The 27,964-nt window shown below is 48.5% G+C and overlaps 1 protein-coding gene and 1 gene segment (V, D, J or C); both read right to left on the reverse strand.

The window, feature by feature from the left end:
* The window catches only part of LOC138750107 (glycogen synthase kinase-3 beta-like), a 397,322-nt gene that overhangs the window by 54,335 nt on the left and 315,023 nt on the right, over nt 1-27,964 (reverse strand). The window lies entirely within an intron of this gene.
* On the reverse strand, nt 281-27,948 carry LOC138750105 (Ig lambda-1 chain C region-like). The segment is given in 3 exon segments: nt 281-682; nt 23,991-24,618; nt 27,854-27,948. Coding segments are annotated over 2 exon segments (474 nt in total).

Genomic DNA, 27,964 nt, shown 5'->3' on the forward strand with positions numbered 1-27,964 from the left:
ACAGAGAATACCATGTCACAAACGCAGGAAAATCTGACTTTGGAGATGATCAAGCATTGGGTTGGTCCCCAGCAGCGAACATTTCTGCAGGATTACACCACACAAGGCAGACACAGACCCCAGAGAGGGCAGAGAAACATGGGCAGAGAATGAGGAACAAAACATGAAAGTCTGCAGACACTCTGGTGGGAGTAAATACACAACACTGAAGAAACTCAGCAAGTCGAATAGTATCCTTTATAGAGCAAAGGTAACGATACATAATCAACATTTCGGGCTTGAGCCCTTCATTGAGCTTTGAAATTCAAGACACAATGTGAGAATGCGTGTGTTCTGCTGACTGATATGGTCTCACTACGTCCGGAAGAACGACGAGATGGACGCGCAGAGGCGAGTTCAGCGAGCTGTGGCTCACGATGCAGGTATGGCTGGATCCTTTGTTCCAGACAGTGGCGTAGACATGCAGGTAACTGCTCTGTTTGTATGACTGGTCGGTGTCCGGGGATGCAACACCTGTCATCACCCCGCTCTCTGTCTCGACCCCATCCACACTCCACTGCAGCGACGTGAAGCCTGGCTTAAAGCCACTCACCAGGCAAGACAGGGTGGCCGAGACTGAGTCAGTCTCATCCAGGGAGGGAGGCAAGGAGCAGATGAAATGAGCGTTTCCGAGATTTGCGACCTGTGTGGGAGAGCAGAAGGGAGGTATCATTAGGTGATGAGGTCCCAGCCCTGACACCAACTCTGAATAAAAGATTCCAGTGACATTAACGTATGGCATGATGGCCTTCAGAAATTGAAGTATTGAGTACAGGAGTTGGGATGTTATGGTAAATTAGTGTAAATTAGTGAGGACAAATCTGGAGTTTTATGTGGAGTTTTGCTCATGAACTACAGGATTGAAAGAATGGCGAGATGATTTACTAGGATGTTGACTGGACCTCAGGAATGGAGTTACAGGGAATGGTTAAACAGGTTGGACTTTATTCCCTTGAGCGTAGGAGAATAGGGGAGATTTGATTGAGGTTTTTAAAATTATGAGAGGTCCAGACAGAGAAAATGTAGGTCAGCTTTTTCAACTGAGGATAAGCAACACAAACCAGAGGACATGGGTTAAGGGTGCAAGGGGATAGGTTTAGGGGCAACATGAGAGGGAACTCCTTCACAAGGTGAATGGTGGGCGTGTGGAACAAGCTGTCAGCTGAACTGGTGACTACGTGCTCAATTTTAACATTGAAGAAGAATTTGGATAGCAACATGGATTGGTTGGGTACGGAGGGCTATGGACTGAGTGCAGGTCAATGGGCCTAGGCAGAATAATAGCTCAGCACACACTAGAAGGGCAAAAAGACTTTTGATATGCTTTAATGTTCTGTGGTCTAATGTTCTGAGAGGCATAGATAAGATGGACAGCCAGCGCCTTTTTTTCCCAGGGCAGGAATAGCAAACACCAGAGGACATCTGTGCAAAGTGAAGGGAGAAAAGTTGAGGGGAGACATCAGCGGTAATTATTTTTACACTGAGAGCTGTGGGTTTCTGGAATGCATTCCCAGGGGTGGGGGTAGAGGTTGGAACATAAGGGGTATTTCAGATACTCATAGACAGGCACATGGATAAAAGAAAAATTGAGGATTATGAAGATGTGAGGGTTTCGTTTTTTGAAGGTTGGTATATATTGGTCAGCAACACAATGAGGGTCGACGGGACTGTTCTGTGCTGTAGTGTTCGATAAAGGAGAGAGCAAGTCTCTTTTCTATGGTGAGGGGTGGTGTCTAAAACTAAATAACCCAGGTTCAAGATGAGAGGCCAGAGGTTTAATTGGGTTCAGAGTTGTTAATATTTCCACACACAGTGTGGTTGGTATCTGGAATAACCTACCAGTGGAGATAATGGAGGCAGGATCAGGGACAACACTCAAGAGGCATCTAGAAAGGTACTAGAAAGCCAGAGTGATGTACAGCAGAGGGGTCACGGAGTGCACCGAGTTTGAACCTTGGAAGTAGCACCACAGGTAAATAGGGTGTTAAATAAGGCCATCGACACATTGGCCTTCAGTGGTCAGACTGTTGTCCCAGAGTTGAGGGGGGTTATGTAACTATTGTGTAAGATATTGGGGAGGCCCTATTTGATGTATTGGGTTCAGTACTGGGCACTGTGCGAGGGAAAAGTTGTTGTCAAGCTGTAGAGGGGGCAGAGATTGCCTTTGATGTTTTGGTAGAAAAAAAATAAAATCTAGATCCATAGAACTTAACAGAACAGAAACTGGCCCTTCAGCCCTTCTAGTCTGTGCCAAATGAGAATTTTCCCTAGACCCACTATCCTGCACCCAGACCATAGCCCTCCATATCCCTCCCATCCATGTACCTGTCTAAATTTTTTTGAAACTTTAATTTATTAAAACAATGATACATATATTAAAAATATACAATGAATAGATAAAACAATATAAAAACATGCATGGTATGTTTAATACAAACTAACCCCCTACAACCCCGCATCCCACTAACCCACCCAGCCAACCCCACCCCCCTCTGACCTATCCCCCATAAAAATGAAAGCAAGGGAAAAGAGGAAATTAACCATAATTACAAAATTCCTCAGTTAATTACCCCGAATTAGAAAAACACCACCACTGTGCGGCTGGGGGTTCAAAACCTCAAATCCAAATCATCCAAAAACGGGCTCCAAGTTTTACGATAGAAAAAATAATTATCACGTAGATTATATGTTACATTCTACACTCGAATACACCTTAATTCCATCTGCCATCTCTGAATACTCAAATCAGTCTCATTTTTCCAAGTAATTGCAAAATATTTTCTGATGACAGCTAATGCCAATCTCAAAAATGCAATTTTACAGGTATTTAATCTTAACTCTAAACCCAACCTGTTAATGTTACCCAACAAAAATACTAAAGGATGTAATGAAATTTTCACTTTCAAAATTACTTCTAAAAGTTCCTTAATACTATTCCAAAGAGGTTTTACCATCACCAAGTATAATGTAAAAAAAATGAACCTACTTCCTTCTGACATCCAAAACACAAAACTGAAAAAATTAAATTATATCCCCTTAGTTTTTCCTGAGTTAAAAATAATTGATGAATGAAATTATAATGAACTAACCGATACCTGACATTTATAATTTTAGTCATACTAAATTCATCCAAACATTTTGATGAATAGGTAATCCTAAATCTTTTACCCCTTTCAACCTAGATTGATGCAAATCCAACTTAGACATTTTATTTTGTAACAAAAAATACATCGCAGATCTAATTCCTTCTTACTTCCCTCTGTTAGTAAAATTTCAATCTTCAATCAACTAGGTAACCGTAACGTATATTGAAAATTATCCAAAAATAAAACTTTAAATTGATAATAAGAAAAAAAAGAGTGTTTGAAGGAATATTATATTTCTCTTTCATTTTTGGAAAGAAATAAAATAACCTGCTTCATAATAATCTGATACAAATTTAATACCCTTTTGATCCCATAACTTCAAAATTGTAAAGGGAATAATCTTATTTTTGATACAAAGGACTTTTACTTGAAATTTTCTCAAGTACCTAGAACTTCATTTATTTTATACCATAATTGCATTAAATGTTTCAAAATAGGTAATTACTCAATAACGTAGAATTCCATCAAAAAGAAACGGATCCATCCTCTTCTCACCAATTTGAGATCATTCAATATTTGCCCATATCAATGAATCTTCCAAACCAAAGATTCTATTAATTAATTTCAACTCTGCCACATCATAGTAATTTAGAAAATTCAAAAGTTGTAAACATCCTCATTCATATTTCCAGGTTAATTTTTGTAATGTTATCAGCCCAAAGACCCCAAAACCCAGCAGCAGTATATATTCACCACAACAAGTAGTTACTTAAACAAAAGTTGCTTTTAATTATCTTTAAACATGAAAACAGTATCAAACTGTAAATTAACTACCCACCTTAAATCCCTTTTAATTCTAAGTGCATGTGGAAATTTAAGAAAAGTTCTTTGGTTCAGAGTTCAATCTCACTTCTCATTCTTCTACGTTGACAGGTTGCAGGCAATTTTTATCCTGGGCACAGAATTTTACATGCATAAAGTTCATCCACCACTAAGGAACTTCTGCTTCAGTTCCAAGAAGATTTTCCTGGCTTGTTTCACTGCTTGCTCTCGCGCTCTTGCTCGCGCTCTCTCTCTCGCTCTCTCTCACTCTCTCTCGCTCTCTCTCACTCTCGCTCAGAGAAAGCATGTTTGACTTGCAAAACCACATGACCATCTTATAACAGCAAGCTCTCTTGAAGACAACAGCAGCTCCAACATGCTCTTTCATCTGTTGCCTTTTGTAATGGGATCTAATGGGATCCACTAGTGATGTTTCTTCAGCACTCTTCAAAGCTCTTGCAAATGCTCTGAGACCCCATGGGGCAAAGCTCCAGTATTTAATATAAGATCAGTTTTCAAGTGTTTGTATGTGACCTACTCTAACAAACCTTTCCCAATTTATCTCACCAAAATATATCTATATACTCTATATACTGTCACACTTTCCCCTTTAAAGGAATTTTAACTCTTAAAAAGAGTCAGAACTAACTGTCTTTAAAATCACTAAAAGAGATAACAAGACTCAATATTTAACATGTTATAATAAAGTAACCCAATGTTAAAAGAGAGAGCGATGTGAGAATTAAGGATGGAGAATGAAAACTTGCCTGTTTGCTACACCAACAACAACCTCCCTTTCAACGTCTCTGTTATAGATAGAGAATTTGGGTTAAAAAGGGTTTAAGTTAAAATGTGATGATTAGTCATAAAAGGGGGCTAACCACTAGAGTTTAGCTGGAAAATGTTACAACAGACTTGCAACAGATTTAACTACAGAGAGACATGCAGGAGCCAAAGATTGATAAAGAGTGAAAAACAGGATTTGGTGTGAGCAGAGGTCATGAATGATCGTGGTGTGCGTGACTAACAGTAATCAGGATGATTCTGCAAAAACTAACCAATTAAAGCAGTGTAGTGGAGATGCCGAAGGACAAGCAAATTGTATAAAAAACAATGCACTGTATGTATCGGGGCTTAACTTGGCGAGAAGCCGGTTGAGTCCAACTCTGCAGACTTGTGAATAAAGCTTGTCGTGTCACCGATCTTAAAGAGACTCATTTGTGAGAATTTGTGTTTCTGACAATTTGGGGGCTCATCCGGGATCTACACTCCGGCCGTGGGGGGAGGCGAGAAAGGGGGACGTCAGAGGTGGTGCACCCCGCTGAGTTCAGTGGCTCCTAGTCCCTTTGCTCGTCACCTCGGGCGGCTTGAGCGAGTGGTATCCGGACAAGGTGACACGACAAGACTAAAAGGAGAGGGGTGATGGTTCAATCCCCAGGAAGACACCGGTAAGTGACGACTTACGATTGTGGTGTGGGGATTGACGGACCAGACCACCCAGGTAACGGTCATGACGGAGTAAAAATATAAATAAGGTGTAAAGAGGGTGGCGTGAGGACCCCGTCGTGGGACCTTAGGATAGACCCCAGGGAAACCTCGGTGGGAACCGACGGAGGGATAGTACCTCCGACGAGGCGACCGAGACGAAAGGGAGTAGGGTCCCGAAAACGAAGGGGGTCCTCAGCCACGATAAACGGATCTAGGTGGGAAAATGGGAGGAACAAAGTCTAAGGGCTCGTCTGAGGGATCGGGACTTTTCCCGGGGGTTCCTCCTGACAGCCCTTTGGGGAGAATGTTTGAAAATTGGGATAGTAGACGATATCGAGAGAAAGATGGTACAATATTGTCTCCTTTCGTCGAAACAGCCTATCAAAGGTTCCTCGGTCTGGTGGCCGAAATTCGGATCCGACGAGGATTGGATTAGATAAGCATTAAACATAAATGTAAACTCGAGACCAAAGGTGAATCAAGAAGAGTCAGCGTATGCATTTTGTTGGGTTCCCTGGCCAGGATCCTTAACAAAATGTTTTAAATTGGGGGTAGCGGGAGAAAAGAAGTGGGAACCTTTGGACAACCTCCCCCCTCCTTATGTTCCCCAGGCGCCCACGACGCCCGAGGGAAACTTGCTGCTGGAGGGGGAAGGTGATGAATCTGATTGTCCCGGAAGGGGCTGGGAACGGAGGGATGAATTAAGTGAAGTAATTGAACTAAGGGAGTCAGACCCTAGACTTCCACCGGTGGACCGACCCTGGACCAGATCCCAGACTGGTCCAGGACCATCGAAGGCTCCAATAAGCCTAAATCCCCTGAGGGAAGTTCCTATGGGAGGACTGGGAGGGGGAACGGGATACGTAAACGTTCCCCTAACCAGTACTGAGGTGCGGGGATTTAAGAAGGAAATGAAAAATCTGTTGGAAGATCCCATGGGACTGGCCGAACAGTTTGCCCAGTTCCTGGGACCAAACACATATACCTGGGAAGAGATGCACGCAATAATGGGAACATTATTCTCACTCCAGGAGAGGCAGATGATTCGATAGGCTGCCCTCCTTATGTGGGAACGTGAACAACCTGGGGACCCCAGACCCCATGAACAAAAATATCCCCTGAATGAACCCAGGTGGGACAAACGAACACCCGAGGGATTGACAAATATGAGACACTACAGAGAGTGGACGATTAAAGGGATACGGGAGGCTGTGCCAAAGGGTCACAATTTTGCCAAGGCATTTGGGAACCACCAGGGGAAAGATGAGTCCCCTACTGATTTCTTGGAGAGGGTGAGAAAGAATGTCCAACAGTATGCGGGTGTGGACCCTAGTACACCAATGGGTGAACAGCTTATTCGAATCGAATTTGTGTCCAAATCGTGGCAGGACATTAGGAAGAAACTAGAAAAGGAGGAGGACTGGAATGAAAAACCCTTGAGTGACCTGTTAAAAAAGGCACAAAGGGTATATGTGCGGAGGGAAGAGGAAGGTCAAAAGAGGGCAGTGAAGATTATGGTACAGACTATCCGACAGGTAAATGCCGGGTCCAGAGAGGAAAGGAGACAAAACCCCCCTCTAAGCAATCCAAGAAATCCAAGAGAGGGGAGACCCAGGAGACCCGCTAAGTGCTATTACTGTAACGAGGAAGGACACTTCAAGAGGGAATGCCCCCGATATAGGAGGGAAGTGCGGACCCTCGAACTCATGGAAGAAGATTAGGGGGGTCAGGGGTTCCGGGTGTTGGGGACCAAGTATAAGAGGGAACCCTTGGTAAAACTGAAAATTGGTCCCCAGGGAGAAGAGGTGGTGTTTATGGTGGACACGGGAGCGGAACGAAGTAGTGTAATAAATGTGCCAACTGGGACCGAGCCTGTATAAAGCAATTTGAAAATTTCTGGGATAGAAGGGGCTCCCAGGATGGTATCGATAATTCCCCAAGTGACAGTAAGGCTGGAAGGGAGAGAAGGGGTACAGGACCTCTTGTTACCGTCGGCCGTATTTAACCTCTTAGGAAGAGATATACAGGCTCTCCTAGGTCTGGGTGCTCTCCCTGTGGACAGAGAAGTGCGGGTCCACCTCTGTGTTCTGAAGGAGGAAGACGAACGGCAGATTGACGAGAGAGTCTGGTATAAGAAGGGAAATCGAGGAGGTTTGGACATCCCACCTTTACATGTCACATTAATACCAGGTCATCAGCTGGTAAGGAAACGTCAGTATCCTATTTCTTTGGAAGGGAGGAAGGGGCTACAGCCGGTAATCAAGACCCTGATACGGGACGGACTATTGGAGGAATGTATGTCACCCTATAACACCCCCATACTCCCAGTGAAGAAACCGGATGGATCCTATCGTCTAGTTCAGGATCTGAGAAGTTTGAATGCTATTGTTCAGACCCGCCACCCGGTGGTGCCCAATCCCTATACCATCATGAGTCGGATTCTCCCGGACCATGAGTGGTTTAGTGTTATTGACCTGAAGGATGCCTTCTGGACATGCCCACTAGAAGAGGGAAGTAGAGATATGTTCGCGTTTGAATGGGAGAATCCATGGACAGGTAGACGGAGGCAGCTTCAGTGGACCGTATTGCCCCAAGGGTTCACTGAATCTCCGAACCTGTTTGGACAAATGCTAGAACAGATCTTGGCGGACTATCCACGGTCTGATGACTCCCAATTGAAGCAGTATGTGGATGATCTGCTGTTATCAGGGCCCAAGGAACAAGAAATGAGGGGAGATACAATTAGACTCTTGAACTATCTAGGGAAAAAGGGTCTGCGAGTGTCCAGGAACAAGTTACAGTTCGTTGAGAGGACTGTGGTGTACCTGTGGCACCAGATAAGTAAAGGACAGAAACGGATTACCCCTGAAAGGATTGCGGGAATCACCAGAATGCCGTTACCCCGTAATAAGAAGGAAATAAGACAATTCCTGGGGGTCTTAGGTTACTGCAGGTTATGGATAGAGGACTACTCGGCGTTGGTGAAGTTTATGTATGAAAAGCTGACAAATGAGGATGAACATCCATTGAAATGGACCCAGGAGGAGAAGGGATGGTTTGAGGACCTGAAGCGTCGCCTGACGCGGACCCCGGTACTCACTCTGCCCTCTTTGAAGCAACCCTTCCAGCTATTCGTCACCCATAATCAAGGAACAGCTGTGGGGGTTCTGACGCAGGAAAAAGGCGGCCAGCGACACCCAGTGGCCTTCCTGTCCAAAATGATGGACCCAGTGTCTCGTGGATGGCCGACATGCATCCAGGGAGTAGCGGCTGCTGCTCTGTTGGTGGAGGAGGCACGCAAACACACTTTTGGAGGAAGGATGACTGTGTACACCCCCCCACTCTGTGAGTGTTCTATTAGCACAAACTGCCCATCGACGGCTGACTGATTCCCGCATATTAAAGTACGAGACCATTTTAATAGTCGGAGAAGACCTACAGTTTGCTAAGAATAATAGTTGCAACCCAGCTCAGTTTTTATACGGCGGTGAAACAGGGGAAGAAGTGGAGCACAACTGTGTCGAGTTGACAGATCTCCAGACCAAGACCCGAGAGGATCTTCGCGATACCCCCCTGGGAGAGGGATATGAATTCTACATTGACGGCTCCGCCAGATGTGTTGACGGAATGAGGAGAAGCGGGTATGCCATAATAGAAGGAGATGCTTGGGAAGTGGTAGAATCTGCGAGGCTACCCGGAAGCTGGTCAGCACAGTCCTGCGAACTATATGCCTTGCAGAGAGCCCTCAGAATACTGGCAGAGAAAACTGGGACAATTTACACTGATTCCAAATACGCATACGGGGTAGTGCATACCTTTGGTAAGATCTGGAAGGAGCGCGGTCTGATTACATCAAGAGGGAAGGAGTTGGCACACGAACAGATGATTACTCTGACCCTGGAAGCCCTGACATTACCCCGGGAAATAGCAGTGGTCTACATACCAGGCCATCAGAGAGGAGATACCCCGACCGCGATTGGGAACAGACGGGCTGATGAAGAGGCCAAAAGGGCGGCCATGCAACGGGAAGTCCGCTTGCTGACCTTAATCCCAGTAAGACCAGGTATAGAAAAGGCTCCCATTTTCACTGCTAAGGAAGAAACAGACATGGCTCAGCTGGGCGCATGCCGACTGCCGGATGGAACATGGAAGACCCCAGATGGAAGAATGGTTCTAAATAAGGAAATAACTTGCAATATTTTAAAACACCTGCATCATCAGAGCCACTGGGTCACCCAGGCCTTGTGCGACACAGTGCTTCGAGACTATGTGTGTAAGGGGATCTACACTTTGGCCCAACAGGAGGTGCAGAACTGCCACATCTGCACAAGAATTAATAAGAAGGTAATGAGGACGGGCACCGTGGGAGGTCAACCGTTGGTAATACGCCCCTTCCAAAGAATCCAGATCGACTTCACGGAGTTACCTCAGGTCCAAAGGTGGAAGTATCTGTTGGTGATGGTAGATCACATTACCCGATGGGTAGAAGCCTTCCCAACAGTGAATGCTACTGCCTCCACGGTAGCTCACCTCCTCCTAGAGCATGTGATCCCCAGATATGGCATAATGGATTCTATAGACTCGGACAGGGGTCCACACTTTTGCTCCAAAGTTCACCAATTGATTTGTGATGCCCTGCAAGTCTCTTGGAAACTGCATACCCCTTGGCATCCGCAAAGCTCAGGGAGGGTTGACCATATGAATGGAACCCTAAAGACGCAATTGACAAAATTAATGGTGGAGACTAAAATGCCTTGGATAAAGTGTCTGCCCCTGGCCTTATTGAGAATTTGTACTGTCCCACGCAGGGATGTGGTGGTGTCCCCTTATGAAATGATGTTTTGGCTTCCCTTCTGGAGTAAAGTTGAGGGGTGTCCCACCTTGGGGGAAGGGGATATTTTTGTTAGAAACTATTTACAGGCACTGTCACGCACTCTTACAGATTTACGGAAGAGGGGACTATTGACACAAACACCGCCCTTAGACTTCTCTCTACACAAGGTGGAACCGGGAGACTGGATCCTCATCAAGACCTGGAAAACCGAAAGACTCCAGCCACAGTGGGAAGGTCCATTCCAAGTTCTCTTGACTACAGAGGCTGCAGTGCGAACAAGAGAGAGGGGGTGGACGTACGCATCCAGATTTAAGGGACCTGTAGAGGCGCCTCAGGACCCTGACACGGACTCAGATTGGACTTGTGTTCCTGGGGACAGTCCTCTTACTTTGCGACTTCGCAGGAGGACTTGATTGACAATGTTATTGTTATATGCTTTGGTTTTTCTTGGTTTTCCTCTGTCTTTGTCAGGTCTGAAGTGTGAGAGGTGCAGAGACACAGTAGTCCTTTTTCAGGACCGCACTTGGGAAAGACAGGAGGGTAGTTTCATTTCCCATACCTCAGTTTCTAAGAAATGCTGGGCAGACAACATGCAGCCAGGGGCTCCGGGAGACCCGTTTAGGATTTTAGTCCAGCACGAGATTGATTTATCAGAAGATGGTTCTCTTCCTTGGGTTAAGATCCCCATTCAGCAATAGTACACACATTTTAAAGAAAGAAAGGGGTGGATTGTCATAGATAGAGAATTTGGGTTAAAAAGGGTTTAAGTTAAAATGTGATGATTAGTCATAAAAGGGGGCTAACCACTAGAGTTTAGCTGGAAAATGTTACAACAGACTTGCAACAGATTTAACTACAGAGAGACATGCAGGAGCCAAAGATTGATAAAGAGTGAAAAACAGGATTTGGTGTGAGCAGAGGTCATGAATGATCGTGGTGTGCGTGACTAACAGTAATCAGGATGATTCTGCAAAAACTAACCAATTAAAGCAGTGTAGTGGAGATGCCAAGGACAAGCAAATTGTATAAAAAACTACGCACTGTATGTATCGGGGCTTAACTTGGCGAGAAGCCGGTTGAGTCCAACTCTGCAGACTTGTGAATAAAGCTTGTCGTGTCACCGATCTTAAAGAGACTCATTTGTGAGAATTTGTGTTTCTGACAGTCTCCAAAACCAAGGAGCTTATTCTGGACTTCAGGTAGAGAAATCCCAAGGTACACGACTGTAGAGCTCGTCGAAAGAACCAAAGACTTGTTGATCCAAACCAAGGCTTTTATTAGCAAAAGACCGGAGCTCTTCACAGGTGGCCAACCAGTCCGGAATGATCTGACCTGGCTAGGGACACAACCCTTTAAGGCCCAAACAATAGGTGTGGCTTAGCTCTCAGCCAATCGCTGTAAGCACAGTCTAGATACAGTAACTATATACACTATGTACATTGGTGATAGATCTGTACTATCACATTCACCCCTTCTTGGAGAATTGACCCTGGAAAAAAAAAACGAGGGAGAGAATGAAAAGGAAGGGGTAGGTCAAGGACTGTAGCGGTCAGGGGGTCTGACCATCCGGCGTGACCGCCGTGGTGCCGGGATTGGGGTCGCTGGAGTGGTGTCGCCAGCGGGCTCATCGGGTGCGACTGCTCCGTCGCTCAATTCCCCAGTCGTTTTGTCGGCAGGGTGGCCCGAGTCATTGGGGTGCTGTTGGTCCTTCTGTTGCGGCACGGGGCCTGGAGCATAAGGAGTTGGGGGGTTTGCTGGGTCTACCGCGTCCTGAGCTAGGTCCCGCACCGAAACAGTGTCCTCCCGCCCGTCTGGGAACTCCACGTATGCGTAATGTGGGTTCGCGTGGAGTAGAGTCACTCGGTCGACCAAGGGGTCGTTCTTTGAGTGCCGGACGTGGCGTCGCAAAAGGACAGGGCCAGGGACGGTGAGCCATGCCGGTACAGTGGTTCCCGATTCGGATTTCCTCGGGAAAAGGAACATCCTTTCGTGGGGGGTAGCATTTGTTGCAGTACATAGGAGGGAGCGGATGGAGTGTAAGGCACTAGTGAGAACCTCCTGCCAGTGAGAGGTGGGGAGACCTTTAGACCGGAGAGCCAGTGTAACCGCTCTCCATATGGTGGCATTCTCCCTCTCGACCTGGCCATTACCGCGTGGGTTATAGCTCGTGGTCCTGCTTGAAGCAATACCACACTCCAGAAGGTACTGTTGCAGCTCTGCACTCATGAATGAGGACCCACTATCACTGTGGATGGAATTGGGGTACCCGAAGATGGTGAAAATACTGTGAAGGGCCTGTATCACTGAGGTGGCAGTGGTGTCTGGGCAGGCCACAGCGAATGGGAAGCGGGAGTATTCGTCGATGGCCGTAAGGATGTAGGTATTACGGTTGGTCGACGGTAGGGGTCCCTTAAAGTCTACGCTAAGACGCTCGAAGGGGCGGGTGGCTTTGATGACGTGGGAGTTATCCGGACGGAAGAAGTGGGGCTTGCATTCGGCGCACACCGAACAGGCTCGGGTCATGGAGCGGATCTCCTCAACTGTGTAGGGTAAGTTGCGCGCCTTGACAAAGTGAGCAAACCTAGTGACCCCTGGATGACAGAGCGCCTCATGGAGTTTCCGTAGTCTGTCCATCTGTATGCTGGCACACGTCCCCCTGGAGAGCGCGTCAGGCGGGTCGTTGAGCTTACCAGGCCGGTACAGGATGTCATAGTTAAAGGTGGAGAGTTCGATTCTCCATCTGGCGATTTTGTCGTTTTTTATCTTACCACGCTGGGTGTTGCTGAACATGAAGGAGACCGCGCGTTGATCAGTCAACAGTGTAAAGCGCCTCCCAGTGAGGTAATGTCTCCAACGACGTACCGCTTCAACTATGGCCTGGGCCTCCTTCTCGATCGAGGAGCGTCTACTCTCCGGACCCTGGAGGGTTCTGGAGAAGAAGGCTACAGGCCGACCGGCCTGGTTCAAGGTGGCTGCCAGGGCGAAGTCGGATGCATCGCCCTCGACTTGAAACGGGACAGACTCATCGATCGCGTGCAGCGTCGCAGCAGCGATGTCAGATTTGATTCGATCGAAAGCCGCTGTGGCTTCGGTCGAGAGGGGAAAAGAGGTGGTCTTGATAAGAGGACGTGCCTTGTCGGCGTAGTTTGGAACCCATTGGGCATAATACGAGAAAAGGCCCAGGCAGCGTTTGAGAGCTTTCTGGGTATGTGGGGGGGGTAAGTCCATTAAGGGACGCATGCGGTCAGGATCTGGCATGACTATCCCGTTTTCCACCACACAACCTAGAATAGCGAGTCGTGTGGTCCGGAAAACACACTTGTCCAAATTGTAAGTCAGGTTTAGCTGACGGGCAGTTTGAAGAAATTTGTCTAGGTTGGCGTCATGGTCCTGCATGTCGTGGCCGCAGATGGTGATATTGTCCAGATACGGGAAGGTAGCGGTTAGCCCGTTCTGGTCCACCATCCTGTCCATTTCCCGCTGGAAGACCGCGACACCATTTGTGACCCCGAATGGTACCCTGAGAAATTGATATAGCCGCCCATTCGCTTCAAAGGCCGTGAATGGTCGGTCCTCGCAGCGGATCGGGAGCTGGTGGTAGGCCGAACGTAGGTCAATAGTGGAGAAAATGCGGTACTGGGCAATCTGGTTCACCACATCCGTGATGCGTGGCAGGGGGTACGCATCCAGGAGTGTGAAGCGGTTAATGGTCTGGCTATAGTCGACCACCATCCGTAGTTTTTCCCCATTCTTGACAACCACCACCTGGGCTCTCCAGGGGCTTGAACTGGGTTCGATGATGCCCTCATCCAGCAATCTATGCACCTCACTCCTAATGAATTGCCTGTTTTCGTAACTATATTGCCGACTTTTGGTGGCCACAGGCTTCCAGCCAGGGGTGAGGTTTGCGAAGAGTGCTGGCGGGGCAATCCGGAGTGTGGAAAGGCCGCAGGATTGGCCCCGGGGCACGGGGGCGGGTTGCTCGGGTGCTTTGGGAGTGGGGCGATGGCAGACCGAGAGGGGGGCGTGGGGTCCCCCAAAGTGTAGGGACACCGTTTGGAACTGACACTGGAAGTCTAATCCCAGCAACACTGGGGCGCACAATTGGGGAAGGACGAATAATTTAAAGTGGGTGACCGTCACGCCCTGTACTTCCAGCGTGGCGATGCAATACCCCTTTATCCCAGTCGATTGCGACCTCGTCGCTAATGAGATCCTCTGGGTAGTGGGGATAATGTCAAGTCCCCAATGGAGGGCCAGATCTGGCTGGATAAAACTGTCAGTTGACCCAGAGTCAAATAAGCAATTGGTGTAGTGTCCATGCACTTTAATCAGTTCCATTGCTCTGGTGAGCGGATGAGAGCATTGCTGGTTTAATGTTATTGAAGCAGTTGACAGGCGAGTTTTGCGCAATGACGTCTCGCAACGGGATGACGTCACGCAACGGGATGACGTAGTCAACGCTCGAGGAGCAGGTTGGAGAACCTCCCGGAAGTGCTGTTGTGGCGGGTGAATGGTAAGTAGTGGGGTTTGTAGTTGCTCGCGATCGGCGGACGGGCCCTGGCGGTCGTCAGCGATGGACGCTAGGGTGAGCACCTGGTTGGCCGCGGGGGTGGCTGCGGCGGCGGTAGCGTCGGCCCCGGGGGTGTCTGTGGCGGCGGCAGCAGCGGCGGTAGCAGCGGCGGTAGCGTCGGCCCCGGTGCTGTCCGTGGCGGCGGCAGCAGCGGCTGTAGCGTCGGCCCCGGAGGTGTCCGTGGCGGCGGCAGCAGCGGCGGTAGCGTCGGCCCCGGGGGTGTCCGTGGCGGCGGCGGCAGCAGCGGCGGTAGCGTCGGCCCCGGGGGTGGCTGTGGCGGCGGCAGCAGTGGCGGTAGTGTCAAGTGTTCTGCACGGGGGCGAGAGGCAGGCCATCACCATGGTTGCGACGGTGGGTTGCACCTTCCGGGTTCGGCGTCTCCGTGACGTCAGGCGTTGCCGTGCAGGGGAGCCCTCGCTCTCATTGGACGAGAGCTCTGGGGAAGAAGAGTTTGAATGGGATAGTGGCGGTTGAGCTTCACACGAGGCACTGTGTTTGCTGGCGGCCATTTTAGACCTACAGACTGCAGCAAAGTGGCCGTTTTTAAGGCACTTCTGGCACCTGGCTTTTCTTGCTGGGCACTGGGATCTGCTGTGCTTGTCCCTCCCGCAGAAATAACATTTCGGGTTCGCACGGGGCAGGGTAGCAGCAGCCGACAGGCCGTCAGGGGTAGGGTAGAAGGGCACTCTACTCACATCAGAACGAGGGGTCCAGTCCCTAGAGAGCTCGGTGGACTTTAAGGCTGCATCCTCCATTGTGATTGCAATCCGGGCCACGTCCTCTAGTTTTTCTACCCCTTGTTCGAGCAAACGCAGCCTCACTTCGTTCGATCGGAGCCCGGCCACATAGGCATCCCGGACGAGGTCGCTAGTGATCTCGGCAGCAGTTTTGTCCACACAGTTACAGTCCTTGCCCAATGCCTTTAATACTTGTAAATATGCCCTGCTGGACTCGCCGGGCTGTTGCTTCCTCGACGCAAGCATGAGCCGGGCATGAACTCTGTTCACCGGTTGATCATACAGTTCCTTCAGTACCTTTATGGCTGCGGTGTAAGTGGTCTCATCCTGGATGTTCTCGTAGACTCTCAAGGACACCATAGACAGCAATGCTGTTAGACGCTGGTTATCCTCCTCTACCTGAATGAATCTCAGGAAGTTTTCAAAGTTCAGCAGCCAGAACTTAAAGGCTTTGAAGGCTGTAGCTGACTGTGGGTCGATATCAAGTTTTTCTGGCCGAGTTAAACGCTCCATCCCTTTCAAAAAAAATTCTTTTTGCTAATAAAATTGTAGAGCTCGTCGAAAGAACCAAAGACTTGTTGATCCAAACCAAGGCTTTTATTAGCAAAAGACCGGAGCTCTTCACAGGTGGCCGACCAGTCCGGAATGATCCGACCTGGCTAGGGACACAACCCTTTAAGGCCCAAACAATAGGTGTGGCTTAGCTCTCAGCCAATCGCTGTAAGCACAGTCTAGATACAGTAACTATATACACTATGTACATTGGTGATAGATCTGTACTATCACAACGACACAGTGATCATTCGGCGATGGGACGGGGAGAGGGCGAGAACATTTATATCCGGAGAGTAACCATGTGGAAGATTCTTTCCTGAGCCAAACACGTGAATGTCATTGTCACCAAAGCACATCAGCCACGTTTGAAATGATCTCGGGAAATGTTCGACTCTAAAGGGCGACGTGTGTTTCTGGGCTGCATGAAGCCCTTCCCCTGGGGCTCTGTTCCCTCTGAGCGCCACCCCTGCCCAATGTTCTCCTACCACAGCGGAGGCTAAACTCTGCACACATTGATGGAATCGACTTCATCCGGGGGCCGTCGAGGAACAGCGGCGATAACCGAGGATCCGCCCCACCCAGTCGGGCTCTGCTGCCATGAAGCGAGACGTGTCGGTGCCCAAGATTCGTTTCCCCCCTCCCCCCACTATGTTCAGCAACAGTTGCCGCCTCTCCGGCTCCAGACTCCTCACCCGCCAAACTCAATCTGAGATCAACTCTTCCTTGTCTTCGTCTTCTTGGATTTTGAATATATATAATCTCTGTTGGACAGTTTGTTGTCCATTCATTCTTTCTTTTTTCTCTTTTGTTATTGTATCCTTTGTGCAACACAGGTTTGATAGGATCGTGATCAGTAGAAACTCTGCCTGGTCCGCGGGAAAGGGAATGGAAAGGTTGTGCGCGATGCCATGGATGCAGTCTGACCATCAACCTCATCTTTCACCTTGTACGTGGATCTATTCCTTTCCTAATATCATCAATCTGGATTATCCCTGTGCTTGGGATTTGTCGTTATCGTCAAAATAATCCAGTTTGGTCAATCTCTCATCGATCTATTTATCTATCTATTCATTGATTTATATTTGTAATTATTCAGATTACAAATTTGACACAAATAACCCAATCAACCTGCAAGGGCTCGTTGAATTGAAGAGAGGGTTGAACCCGGATCCCCGTAGACGAACGGCCAGGCGGAGAGGGACAGACAGGGTGGGATGGGATCCGGCTGGGATGAGCGGGGATCGTGTTGCGTTCACTATTCCACTCACTGGGCCACTGAACTACATTCAGAGTTCGAATGATTAACTCTGTTCGGGGCCTTAAGAGCCACAACTGCGAACGTTTCACAAGAAAACTCTTGCCAGTCAACGGAAGTCACTGAAGTGAAGTAAAATCCAACACGGTTTGGGATTTTCCCCCTCTCTGGAGCGGATATTGGGGAAGGTCAGCGGAACGATTGCCTGTCTTGGGGACGGTCACTGGTTCTAAGTGGAACGTGTTGGAAAGTAGAAGGAGCAGTGGACAGTCCGACTGACAAGTCTGCAGGGAACACCCGCAGGGCTCCTGCTTGCCATTGGCTCCCCTGTCCTCCCATCAGTTGAACTTCCAGGTACATTATTGAAGTAGTTAACCGGAACATTTTCTGGTATCCTTTTGGCCCTGCTACTGCAGTGTTCAGTGCCCATCCTCGTCGATGACCTGCAATCCTGGTAGTTGGAGGAGTTCCAAATGGACCAAATGGGAAATTACATTCAGAAATTGAACATTTTAAATCCTGGAAGAATCGTAGCCTTCCGACAGCCGACCGCGGTGGGGAGACATCAGTGGGTTGGTTCTCACACAGCAGAGTCTGGGAATCCGGGATGGCTTGGCAGGGGTAGTGATGGATGCTCGAGCAACACCCGTCTTAGACAGGGACACGGATGAGAGGGGAAAATAGAGGGTTCTGAGTTTGGGAGATGGACGCCGTTCTCCACAGGTTGGAGCAGCGTCAGGGGCCGGAGTTGATCGACTGTGTTCGCTGTTCCATGCTCCGTCCGGACATCTGCCACCTTCACTTCTGCCCTCTGGGCTCCCAACCCACGTTTGTCCGCCTTCACCACAATATCACACCTCAAATGCTTGGCTCGATGAAGGGATAAAACGGTGCATCTAATTCCCCAGTTCGGCATGTTAAATGGGTGAGGGTATTTCCACTTGTTGGAAGACCTTCTTCACCAAGAGGTGACTCATTAACGACGGGCGCTTCCGAAATGCAGAGTCCAATGCTCCTCTTTCATGTTGCGATGATCCTACTTTTGTTCTGTGTCGAGAGCAAGTCGGGTTATCAAATCCCAGCCCTTAATTCCAGAGTGATCCGCTCAATGATTGGAGGCAGGCTCCGTTCCTGATCCCGGGCTGGACTTCTTGGTGCCTTCCGGGATGGATGATTCCATCCCTTTCCATTGAACTCAGTGGGGAAGGGTCCTCTCCGCATTTCAGCCGGATTAGTCCCGTTTCTGCCGTGGGGAGAGAGTGGAGCATGCAGGTCAAGTCATGAAACAGCCGGACACTTGACACATAGCCTGGATGTTTAACCTATCGGGGGGTTATTGGGCTGTAAATTCTGCGGCGCAGCCTCGGGGATCCAAATCTCCTGTCTGCATTTTGAGAAACGTTCCCATTCTACACTCCCCTCCGTTTTCGGTCCAGGATTGACGATTTGTCCATTCTTTCTCAGCTTATTGGGCAGGACTTGCCATCCTGCTTCGAGGAAGGGGCGGCTTTTCCAAGGGCATCCCCTCCTCTCTGGGAGGCGGTGGCTGGGACAAATCTGTGGGACATCATCACGGCTGCCCCATGGAACCGAACTGGCCATCTAGATTCCCTATGGAGCATTTTTTCCAAGGGCATCCCTTCCATTCTGTGGGGCGGTGGCTGGGACAGATCTGTGGGACATCATCACGGCTGCCCCATGGAACCGAACTAGCCATCTAGATTCCCCATGGAGCATTCTTTCCAGAACCCCAGTTTGCAAGGTGAGAGTCGGACTGATTTATGCCGCCTGGGGAACTGTGATCTTCACCTTTCACGAATATATCGCAATGAGTTGCCAAAAGCTGAGCACGACATATTGCACAGCGACAGGGGTGGCGCCTGGAACCGGGATCGTTGGCGCTGGGAGCTGTGCGACGGCACTTTTCTGACCAGCCTTCCTGTATAGTCCATGCTGAGCCTTGCCTCTGCGAAGACACATTCATTCTCATCCCCTCTCCTGCAATGGGCTGCAGACGAGTGGATTCACCGCCCCCTCACCCCGGGACTCCCCTTCAACCTGATCCGACTGTCGAAGGCGCTCACGGTCAGAGAGCCATCCTGTCGGCGAATAGAACTGGAAGAAGATGATGGTGCAGGGGAATCGGAGCCAGTCAACCTGCTGCCCAGATGGGAAGCCGCAGAAAATCCATCATTGGGCTGGTGCTCATATCCTGCTGTTTCACGTTGCCGTAGATATTGATTTTTTTTTATCAAGATCATTTATCTTTCAACGAAGAAAACGCCATATTTCTCGGGAACTGCTTTCAATTCGGCAGAATTTATTCTGGAGGCCGCGCTGCAGCTTCTGAGTTCCTGCATAAACCCACTCATTTGTGGTGTTGGACCCCAGAGGGGCAATGGAAAATTGCGAGGAAATATCAATTGAAGCGATTTGTTTGATGGCCTGTATCGGGCTGAATTTAGAGACGTCCCAGGAGGGATAATAGAGTTTTGGACGGATGCTGTCCCGTTCCCAGACCTTGTAAGTCCAGATCGCTCTGATCGCTGAGCTCCGATTTCATTGCTCTGCGGTTGAGGAGGTCAAGTGAAAAACGGAGCCGAGTGTCCTCGGCAGAGGGGAGCTGATATAAGGATCACTGATCGTGCAACCAGTCCGTCAACTTCTGAGTATGAATTAACTTTCAGTCCAGAGAATGCAACATGTCGCATTCGCCCAACTGAGGGGATGTGGTGGAAATGCATTTAAGTAATTACTTCTGCCGATGAGGTCTCCATGTAAACACCCGAAAACAATAAGAAAGGAACAGTTAAAAGATGTCAGTATTCATATTTCCAAGAATGTGAGTCCTGATTTGGGTAAGGGGGTGGTGGGGGGGGGGGGGTGGGGAGAGGGGACAAATGGTACTGTCGGGTAGGGAGGGGCATTTCATACAGAGGAAACTCCGCGCTGAGCAGCGCTCGGGGGCAGGGATATGTGTTGCCGATAGACGGTGGCTGGATTCGTGTTCCAACCTCTGCCGCCCTTTTCAAACCTCCACAGTCTCTTGCATTTTGGAAAAGGCTGTCCTGCTGGATTCTGAGATGGAATGGCAGACACCGCCTCAATTTGGGAATATGTTCACGTTCCTTAACCAAGTAGTGATTTAATGAATGGGAGTCATTCACTCCCTCTCCCACCATCTCTCTCTCCCTCCCTCCATGTATGTGTATATATGAAAATACAGTATATGTACCTAGATATACATATATATGTATATCCGCTTTTTCATTCCCCCTCTCTCGCTCTTTCTGCTGCCTATCTCTATCACCATGTCTATCATCACTATTTCATTCTCTCTCTCCAGCTCTCTCTCTCTCTCTAACACACACACACACACACTCACACACACACACACACACACACACACACACACTCACACACACACACACACACACACACACACACCCGCGATGTGAATATCAAGGAGGGATGGCAGTTAAGGTATGTGGAATCTAACACATTACAGTCAAATCGATACATCGATCCTCTAATTAGATACTCCAAGTAGATGCCCATATTTTTGTCTAGTTATCCAAATCAACTTCCATGTATTCAAAATATAATCTTTTATATATTGTCTTTTTAATGTATGTCTGAATGACACAAACATGAATATAATATCTGTTTCAAAAAAAATCCCTCTGGAACATCATTCTGTACTTCTATAATGTTTGTAATACCTGTTGTTCAAACCTATTGAAAACCCTTTATCTTACCTTGGAGCGATATAATTTGATGTTAGTGTCTCTCCAAATAGAAAAATTACATATGAAACACCTATCACCATCGCTCTAAGCATCAGAGAAATGACCAGCCCATCCCGTCCACTTGGTAAAAACGACGTAGTCCAATCTGGGCCATTACGAATTTCTGCCACAGGCTTCCAACTGTCAGCCACCATTTCCAACAATACAAGTTGTGGCAAAATAGCAACGAGTTCATGGGTTAATTGTAATATCGCCTCATTTTCTTTTATAGAACCTAATCCATATGCCTTCATGTATTTTGGCGACAGTAAGTCACTATCTAATAATTCAAATGATTCAGTGCAATACATCTCCACCTCCCCCTCTACCTCCCCCACCTCCAACTCTCCCCCTGCCTTCCCAGAACTCATCACAACCTTTGACCTCCACAACTCTCGTCCTACCTCATTCAACCCGCCCCCAACCCTCCGGCTCCCCCGGACCGCGCAACTTTCCATCTCCACCTTCTGACCTCCCTCGCCATCCATCAGCCCATAACACCCTCCACCCCACTGATTCCCACTCTGACCCCTGCTTGGTCTTTACGATCCCCTCTGTTCTTTGAGAATGAGAGCTCGTTCTTCAGAAGAGTCCTTATTGTCCTACCCCCTTATGATGCATAATTCTTCTCCCATCGCCTCCTTCTATGGCCCTACCTCCATGACCGTGAACTTCCACCCCTCACCCAAGACACTTTCTGCTAGCATGTCCTCCTGGACATCTGTCTGAGCCAACGTCCCACTCTGGATTTTTTTCTTTAATTTCCAACTATCACCAAGACGTCAATTGTCTCAAGTTCCCCACTCCCCTCTCGTATTCTGTATTCTGATCTTATTTCCTCCGAACGACCTTGCCTCCATTTTCTTTGAAACAACTCCAACCTCACCAACAAACCCGCAGGCAAAGGTGGAGCAGTTGAGGTCTGGCGCTCTGATCTTTCCAACCCCATCTCCAACTTCATCATCTCTGGTCAAATTCTTCCCAGGGCTACAAACCTCATTGTCTCCCATCCCTTCACCGCTGGTTTCTATCTTCTATCCAAGATACACAAACTGAACCATCCGTGTAAACCCATTGTTTCCGTTTGCTCTTACCCCACCGAACTAGGTTCATGTTATTGTGACTCCATCTTTTCTCCCCAAGTCCTATTTCTCCCCATCTACATCCGCGATATCTCATATTCCCTCCATCTCTTCAGTGACTTCAGATTCCACAAACTGGACCTCCTCCAAATATAGGATGTCCAAACCTTTTATACCCCTCTCTCCCATACAGAAGGTCTTAAATAACCGCATCTTTCTAAAGCAGACACCGGACCAGACACCCCCTACCACCGCCCACCTCCCCCTGGCAGAACTTGTCCTCACTTTAAATAACTTCTCCTTCAACTCGGCTCACTTTCTCTAAACCAAAGGAGGAGCCATGGGTATCCGGATGGGTACCGAATACACCTACATTTGGTGGGCTTTGTGTAGCCACCCATGTTGAAACCCTACTCAGTAAAGAGCCCTCAACTCTTCCTCCATTATAGGATTGACTAAATGGAGGGGGACTCATGCACCACGATGAGTTTGTCCACTTCATCCATTTCCCTGTCAACTTCCACCCTGATCTCAAATTCACTTGGTCCATCTACAACCCTCTCCTCTTTCTGGATCTGTCTTTCTCCATCTCGGGAAACACATTTTACACCATCAGATTTTACAAACCCAATAACTCTCACAAATACCTTGACGACACTTCCTCGCACCCTGTCCCCTGCAAGGATTCTATTCCTTTCTCTCAATTTCTCCCGCATCTGTTCCCAAGATTAAATCTTCCAGTCCAGATCTTCCGAAATGTCTGTCACAAACGTGGCTTCCCCTCCATCGCCATCAACTCAGTCTTCACCCGCGTCTCCTCCATTTCCCGCTCATCACGCCTGACCCTCTCTGGCCCAAGACGCAACAAACACAGAATCACTCTTGCCCACCAACCACACCATCCGAGCACATTATCCTCCAGAATTTCCGGAACTTGCAGCAGGATCCTACCCCCAGATCCCCTCTCCTTCCCTCTGTTCCTTGCGTAGGGATTATTCCCTTCGTACCTCCCCCAAGCCCTCATCCTTCCCCACGAATCGATCCCTGAACACTTCCCCTCTGGCTGCAGGAGCTGACACCCTTATGCCTACCCCTCTTCGCTCACCACAGTCTGGGGCCCAGAACAGGCCTGTCAATGTAACAATACTTCGCTTGTGTATCCACAGGATTCTCCTGCTGCTTCTACATCAGGAAGACTGGGCTCAGATTGGGAGATCATTTCGCTGAGCACCTTCGCTCCTTCCGCAAACCATGAGCTTTTGTACTTTTTTTACTAACCGAATGAATGAGATCGAGAAGGTTTCAGATGTGAATGAATGGAGATGTGTTTTCAACAGTGGATAATCCAGCCGCCGTGGCTTCACCGGGATCAAAACTTTAATCGGTTCTGAAAAGAGCTAACACCCAATTTCATTCCTGGTTCCCCAGCAGGGAAATGAATAAAAAAAATGTAGATTACACTTCCCAGCCTCTAAATATTTCTGTCTCATAATATGTCATCTTCCAAGAAAGGTAAGCCTCGATATTCCGTCTGGTGGGGGGGGGGGGGGGGCGGGGGCTTGGCGTGATGGAGTCGGAGGGAGACGTGGGTGGTCTTCTCTCTCGACAGATATTTATAAAAAAACCCATTTACCTTCACTCCCGGTGCATTTTAACCAGTGGAAGGAAACAGCCCCTCAGCCCCCGGAGAAAACCCCACGCAGACATGAGAAGGACGTACAAACTACATACGTTGAAAATGTATTGCAGGAATCGCTGCACCGACCGAACCGCCCACTCTGCCGAACGATGGCCTTTTTTGCAGGTTGCTGTGACTCTCCAGTGCATTCACGCCCAAATTCCCTGCATGTGGTCTCATTGGCGATTTGTTCCAGTGCGCATTTCCCGAGTGATGTCTGCATCCTGCAGCCGGCGACTCGATGCTCATGAATCTATTCACGTCTCCCCCAGGTCCAGTGGTTCCACGGCATTTGGGTGGTGGAAGGTGCCAACTCTTCATCTCGTAGATCCTGGCCAGTGTTAATACCATCTGCACGATCTGACACTCTTTGAGGCATATTTCACGTAATGTAATTCCAGATAAGGGATTCACCCTCCATTCTATCACAATTTGGGGCTGCGTCTGAAAACCGATGAACAAAATGTCGTTCATATTCAATCTCAGAGAACGAGGGAATCGGCTGGAATCTTGCGCACACTGGGAATCCGCGGCATCCATGAGCAGAAAGTGTTCATCAACCCTTCTGGCCACGGCTGCTCCCTTCCATGTCGAAGGCGCTCAAGGTGTCAGCGATGGTTGGACGGGTGACCCGAGTCCCTGAAACACCGCCGGGTTCTGCACAGGGATCATTCCGAGTTTCTGAATACAGTGGGACATAATTGCATCAAGCACGGAACATGGAAAGAATTTACATTGACACAGACAACACGGTAACAGGTCATTTCGAATCGCTGGTCGGTGCCACCCAATTTACCCTCAATTAACTCGAACTGGGTGAGGAAAGCAGAGGCCGGGGGGAAAATCCACGCAGACGAGGGGAGGACGGACAAATTCCTTCCTGACTCCACGTGATTCCAATCCTGTTCCTGATAGCTGGGCTGTGAATACGTTGCGCCAAATGCTACGCCAAACGGGCAATACTGTCCTGGCTTGTCTGCTCATGAAGGAACCTGTTCCACAATCAATCGGACACTTCCAGCTTTCATCAAACCTATTGCTCCAATTTCCCTGCACTCATGTGCCCATTGAAGAGACCTTTAAATGTCCCTGTTGCACGAAGCTCGACCACCACTCTCGTTGGTCTTCCAGGCACTTAACTCTCTCAGTGCAACAAAACACATCTCAGATATCTCCCTGAATCTTCCACCACCCAAAATTGACCTTTACCGCCCATGTTAGAGGTTGCCTGTCCTCCCTAGTTCATCCAATCTACCTCTCGTTTTTAATCGCCCCAGGGAGAATGCTTACTTCATCAGACAAGTTCCCCAATCCCCACACGACCTCGTAAGTCTTCTCTGATCCCGATTTAATCTGTCCACCACCTTCCGATTGATTGTCACAATGGTCTGAGCGTTTCCTACCCACAGTGTTACCCAGCTGTAACATGGCCACGTGGCATTTGAAATCAAGCCCCCTATAATGAAGACCAGATCCCTCTTAAAGCATCCAGTCAATTTCCGCAGCTCGCATGAGAGATCCACGGACGTGCATTCCAAGATCACTTTTTTATTCGTGAGTTTGACGAAGAATCTGTCCATTAATCAGGCTCGCCGCTCTCTGTCCATCACACCCCTACATTCTCCTCAAATTGCACCCCCCCCCCTCTTTAGTGCAAGATATCGATTTAAAAAAAACACCAAGAGCAGAGGTTCCACGAATGGATGCCCCCGAACCCTACTGGTACCCGAGCTCCAGGCAGAAGACTTCTCCTGCCCTCCACCTTCTTCAGTGAAGCACATACCACACTCCCGTCGCTGTCTATGGCAAGAAATCCACCCCCCCCCCCGCCCCCCGTGTTAGGGAATTAAGTCCTAACCTGTTTAAGTTCTCCCTGTAACTCGGTTCCTGATCCCGGCAACATCAGATCAAATCTTCTCTGGACTCTTTTCTATCTTATTGATATCTTTTCTCGAGTTTTCTGACCAACCCTGCACACATTTCTCCAATTTGGCCTCACCAATGTTTTGCCCAATTTTACTATAAGGTCCAACCCCTTAATACTTTGATCCCTGAAGGCCAATATGGCAAAAGCTTTCTTTCCAACCCCATCCAAAGTTGACGTTATGCATCTGTATTCCCAGATCCCTCTTTTCTCCGCCCTCCTCAATGTTCTCCCATTTATCCGTTCTGTCATTTCTCGATTTGCTCTTCCAAAATGTACACGTGTCTGCATTAAAGTCCATCAACCCTTGTCCGTCCCTGTTTCCAGATGATCCATAGCCCTCTCCAAGCTTTGAACCCCGTCTCTGCTGTGTACAACGCCTCCAATGGTGTTTTTAAAGGATAAGGTGGCCAGGGATGGAGGAGGCCATTTTCAGGTTGTCTTCGGGCACGAAGGGCAGCTGCCCAACAATCTTCTGACACAATGGCCTTTCTGAGCACATCAGGCGCCGTCATCCTGTGGCGGATCCCGGGTTCGTCCCAACCTATTTCAAACTAAACGCTCAGTTCCTCCTCCCCTTCTCGACATGTTTTGCATATTTGTTCCCTCGATAGAACTGACTCGTGTTTATCTTCTTTTTGTCACTGACGGGGAAATAAAAAAAAAACATTCTCTTTCTCCGTATTAACCCATGGAGATTGAGCTTATATCCCAGTCAGAAATGACAAGTTGGAGCATCATTGGGCAGCCTGAAATTGAGCAGCGCCGGGAGAGCCGAGGACTTCACACCTGCCAAGTGAACATCCCGTTTACGTTTCCACTTTTACCGAATATCTGCCATCTATCCGCTGGGCTTGTGCAGAGTTCGTGTCGCTTCCCGAATATCCCCATCCTTGTGGGCTAGTTCTGTGTCCGTCAGGGAGGGAGCCATCGATTCATGTCCCTGTGCTAGTCATTTCCTCGCCTGTCCTCGTCCTACCCTGAGGAACAGAGAACAATTCCTGCAACCTTGGCCATGATGCTCCGAAGGAGAACTTCAACAGCCTGGTTACCAGGTGAGGGCTAGAAAAACATACAGTTTGTATAAGCCAATGCTGGAGGAGAATAGGGGCATTTCAGAGACATGGGGCTTTGGTTGGAAGTCCAAGGCTGAAGACTGGCCCATTGCCTGTTGCAGCGGCGGTGTAGCAGGCCGTTTCTTCGGCGGGTGCGGGCGGCCCATGAAGTGGGCGAGGACCCAACGGTTTGTCCTTTGGCTCCAGGGGGCGACACCCTCATCATTTTGGCCATAGAGACATCGGGGTCCTGATCAGAATTGGACAATTCACAGGTGATATATATTGTGATCTGCTTTTCACAATGGGGTCTGGTCACTGGTCCTTTTTATGGAGGAGGGACTGGGCTGTTTAGCAGCAGATAGAGTCCCAACAGGTTCCTCGATAAGGTCCCTAACAGCAGAAATGGAAGGTTGGTGCACAACCATCTGGAAAGCAGCAGCAATTCTTTTCATGAATTTGTTTAACTCTTCAGATTTTCAATTGATTTTTGCAAATAATATTTTGGGCCAAGGATGGGGTAGGTGCATTAGGGAACTCAGACAACTCGGAGACTGCTGGCCCTTCACATTCTTTGGAAGGTTCTTTTCCTTTATCTCCATCCATCCATATCTGGAAACAATGAGAATCCCATGGAAGGTCAGTCTCCCCATCTCAAAGTTCATCCCAAAAGTTGGAATTTCTTTTTGGCTGCAAGATTCGGTGATGGTGCTGGAGACCACTCCTGCAGGTCGCTGGTCCAGAATCTTCCCTCTAACCATGACCGGTTTCTCTAAGGCCACTCTTCATAAGGAAAATCTAATCTCCCACTTTTACGAGCCCAAAGGACACCAAACCCCAGCATCAACAGACATTCACCAAGACAAGTAGTTACTTAAGTATCTTTAAACGTGAAAACAGAATCAAACTTTAACTTATCTATATTAACTGAACTAACCTTAACTCCCTTCTAATTCTAAGCACACGTGTATGTAATGTGTGTGTTGTGGCGGTGTGACCAGTGAAAGAAACACAGCCACCACGTTGAGGGTTGTTAACGACAATTTTT

Source organism: Narcine bancroftii (genome assembly GCF_036971445.1).
Source record: "Narcine bancroftii isolate sNarBan1 chromosome 5 unlocalized genomic scaffold, sNarBan1.hap1 SUPER_5_unloc_1, whole genome shotgun sequence".
NCBI lineage: Eukaryota > Metazoa > Chordata > Chondrichthyes > Torpediniformes > Narcinidae > Narcine > Narcine bancroftii.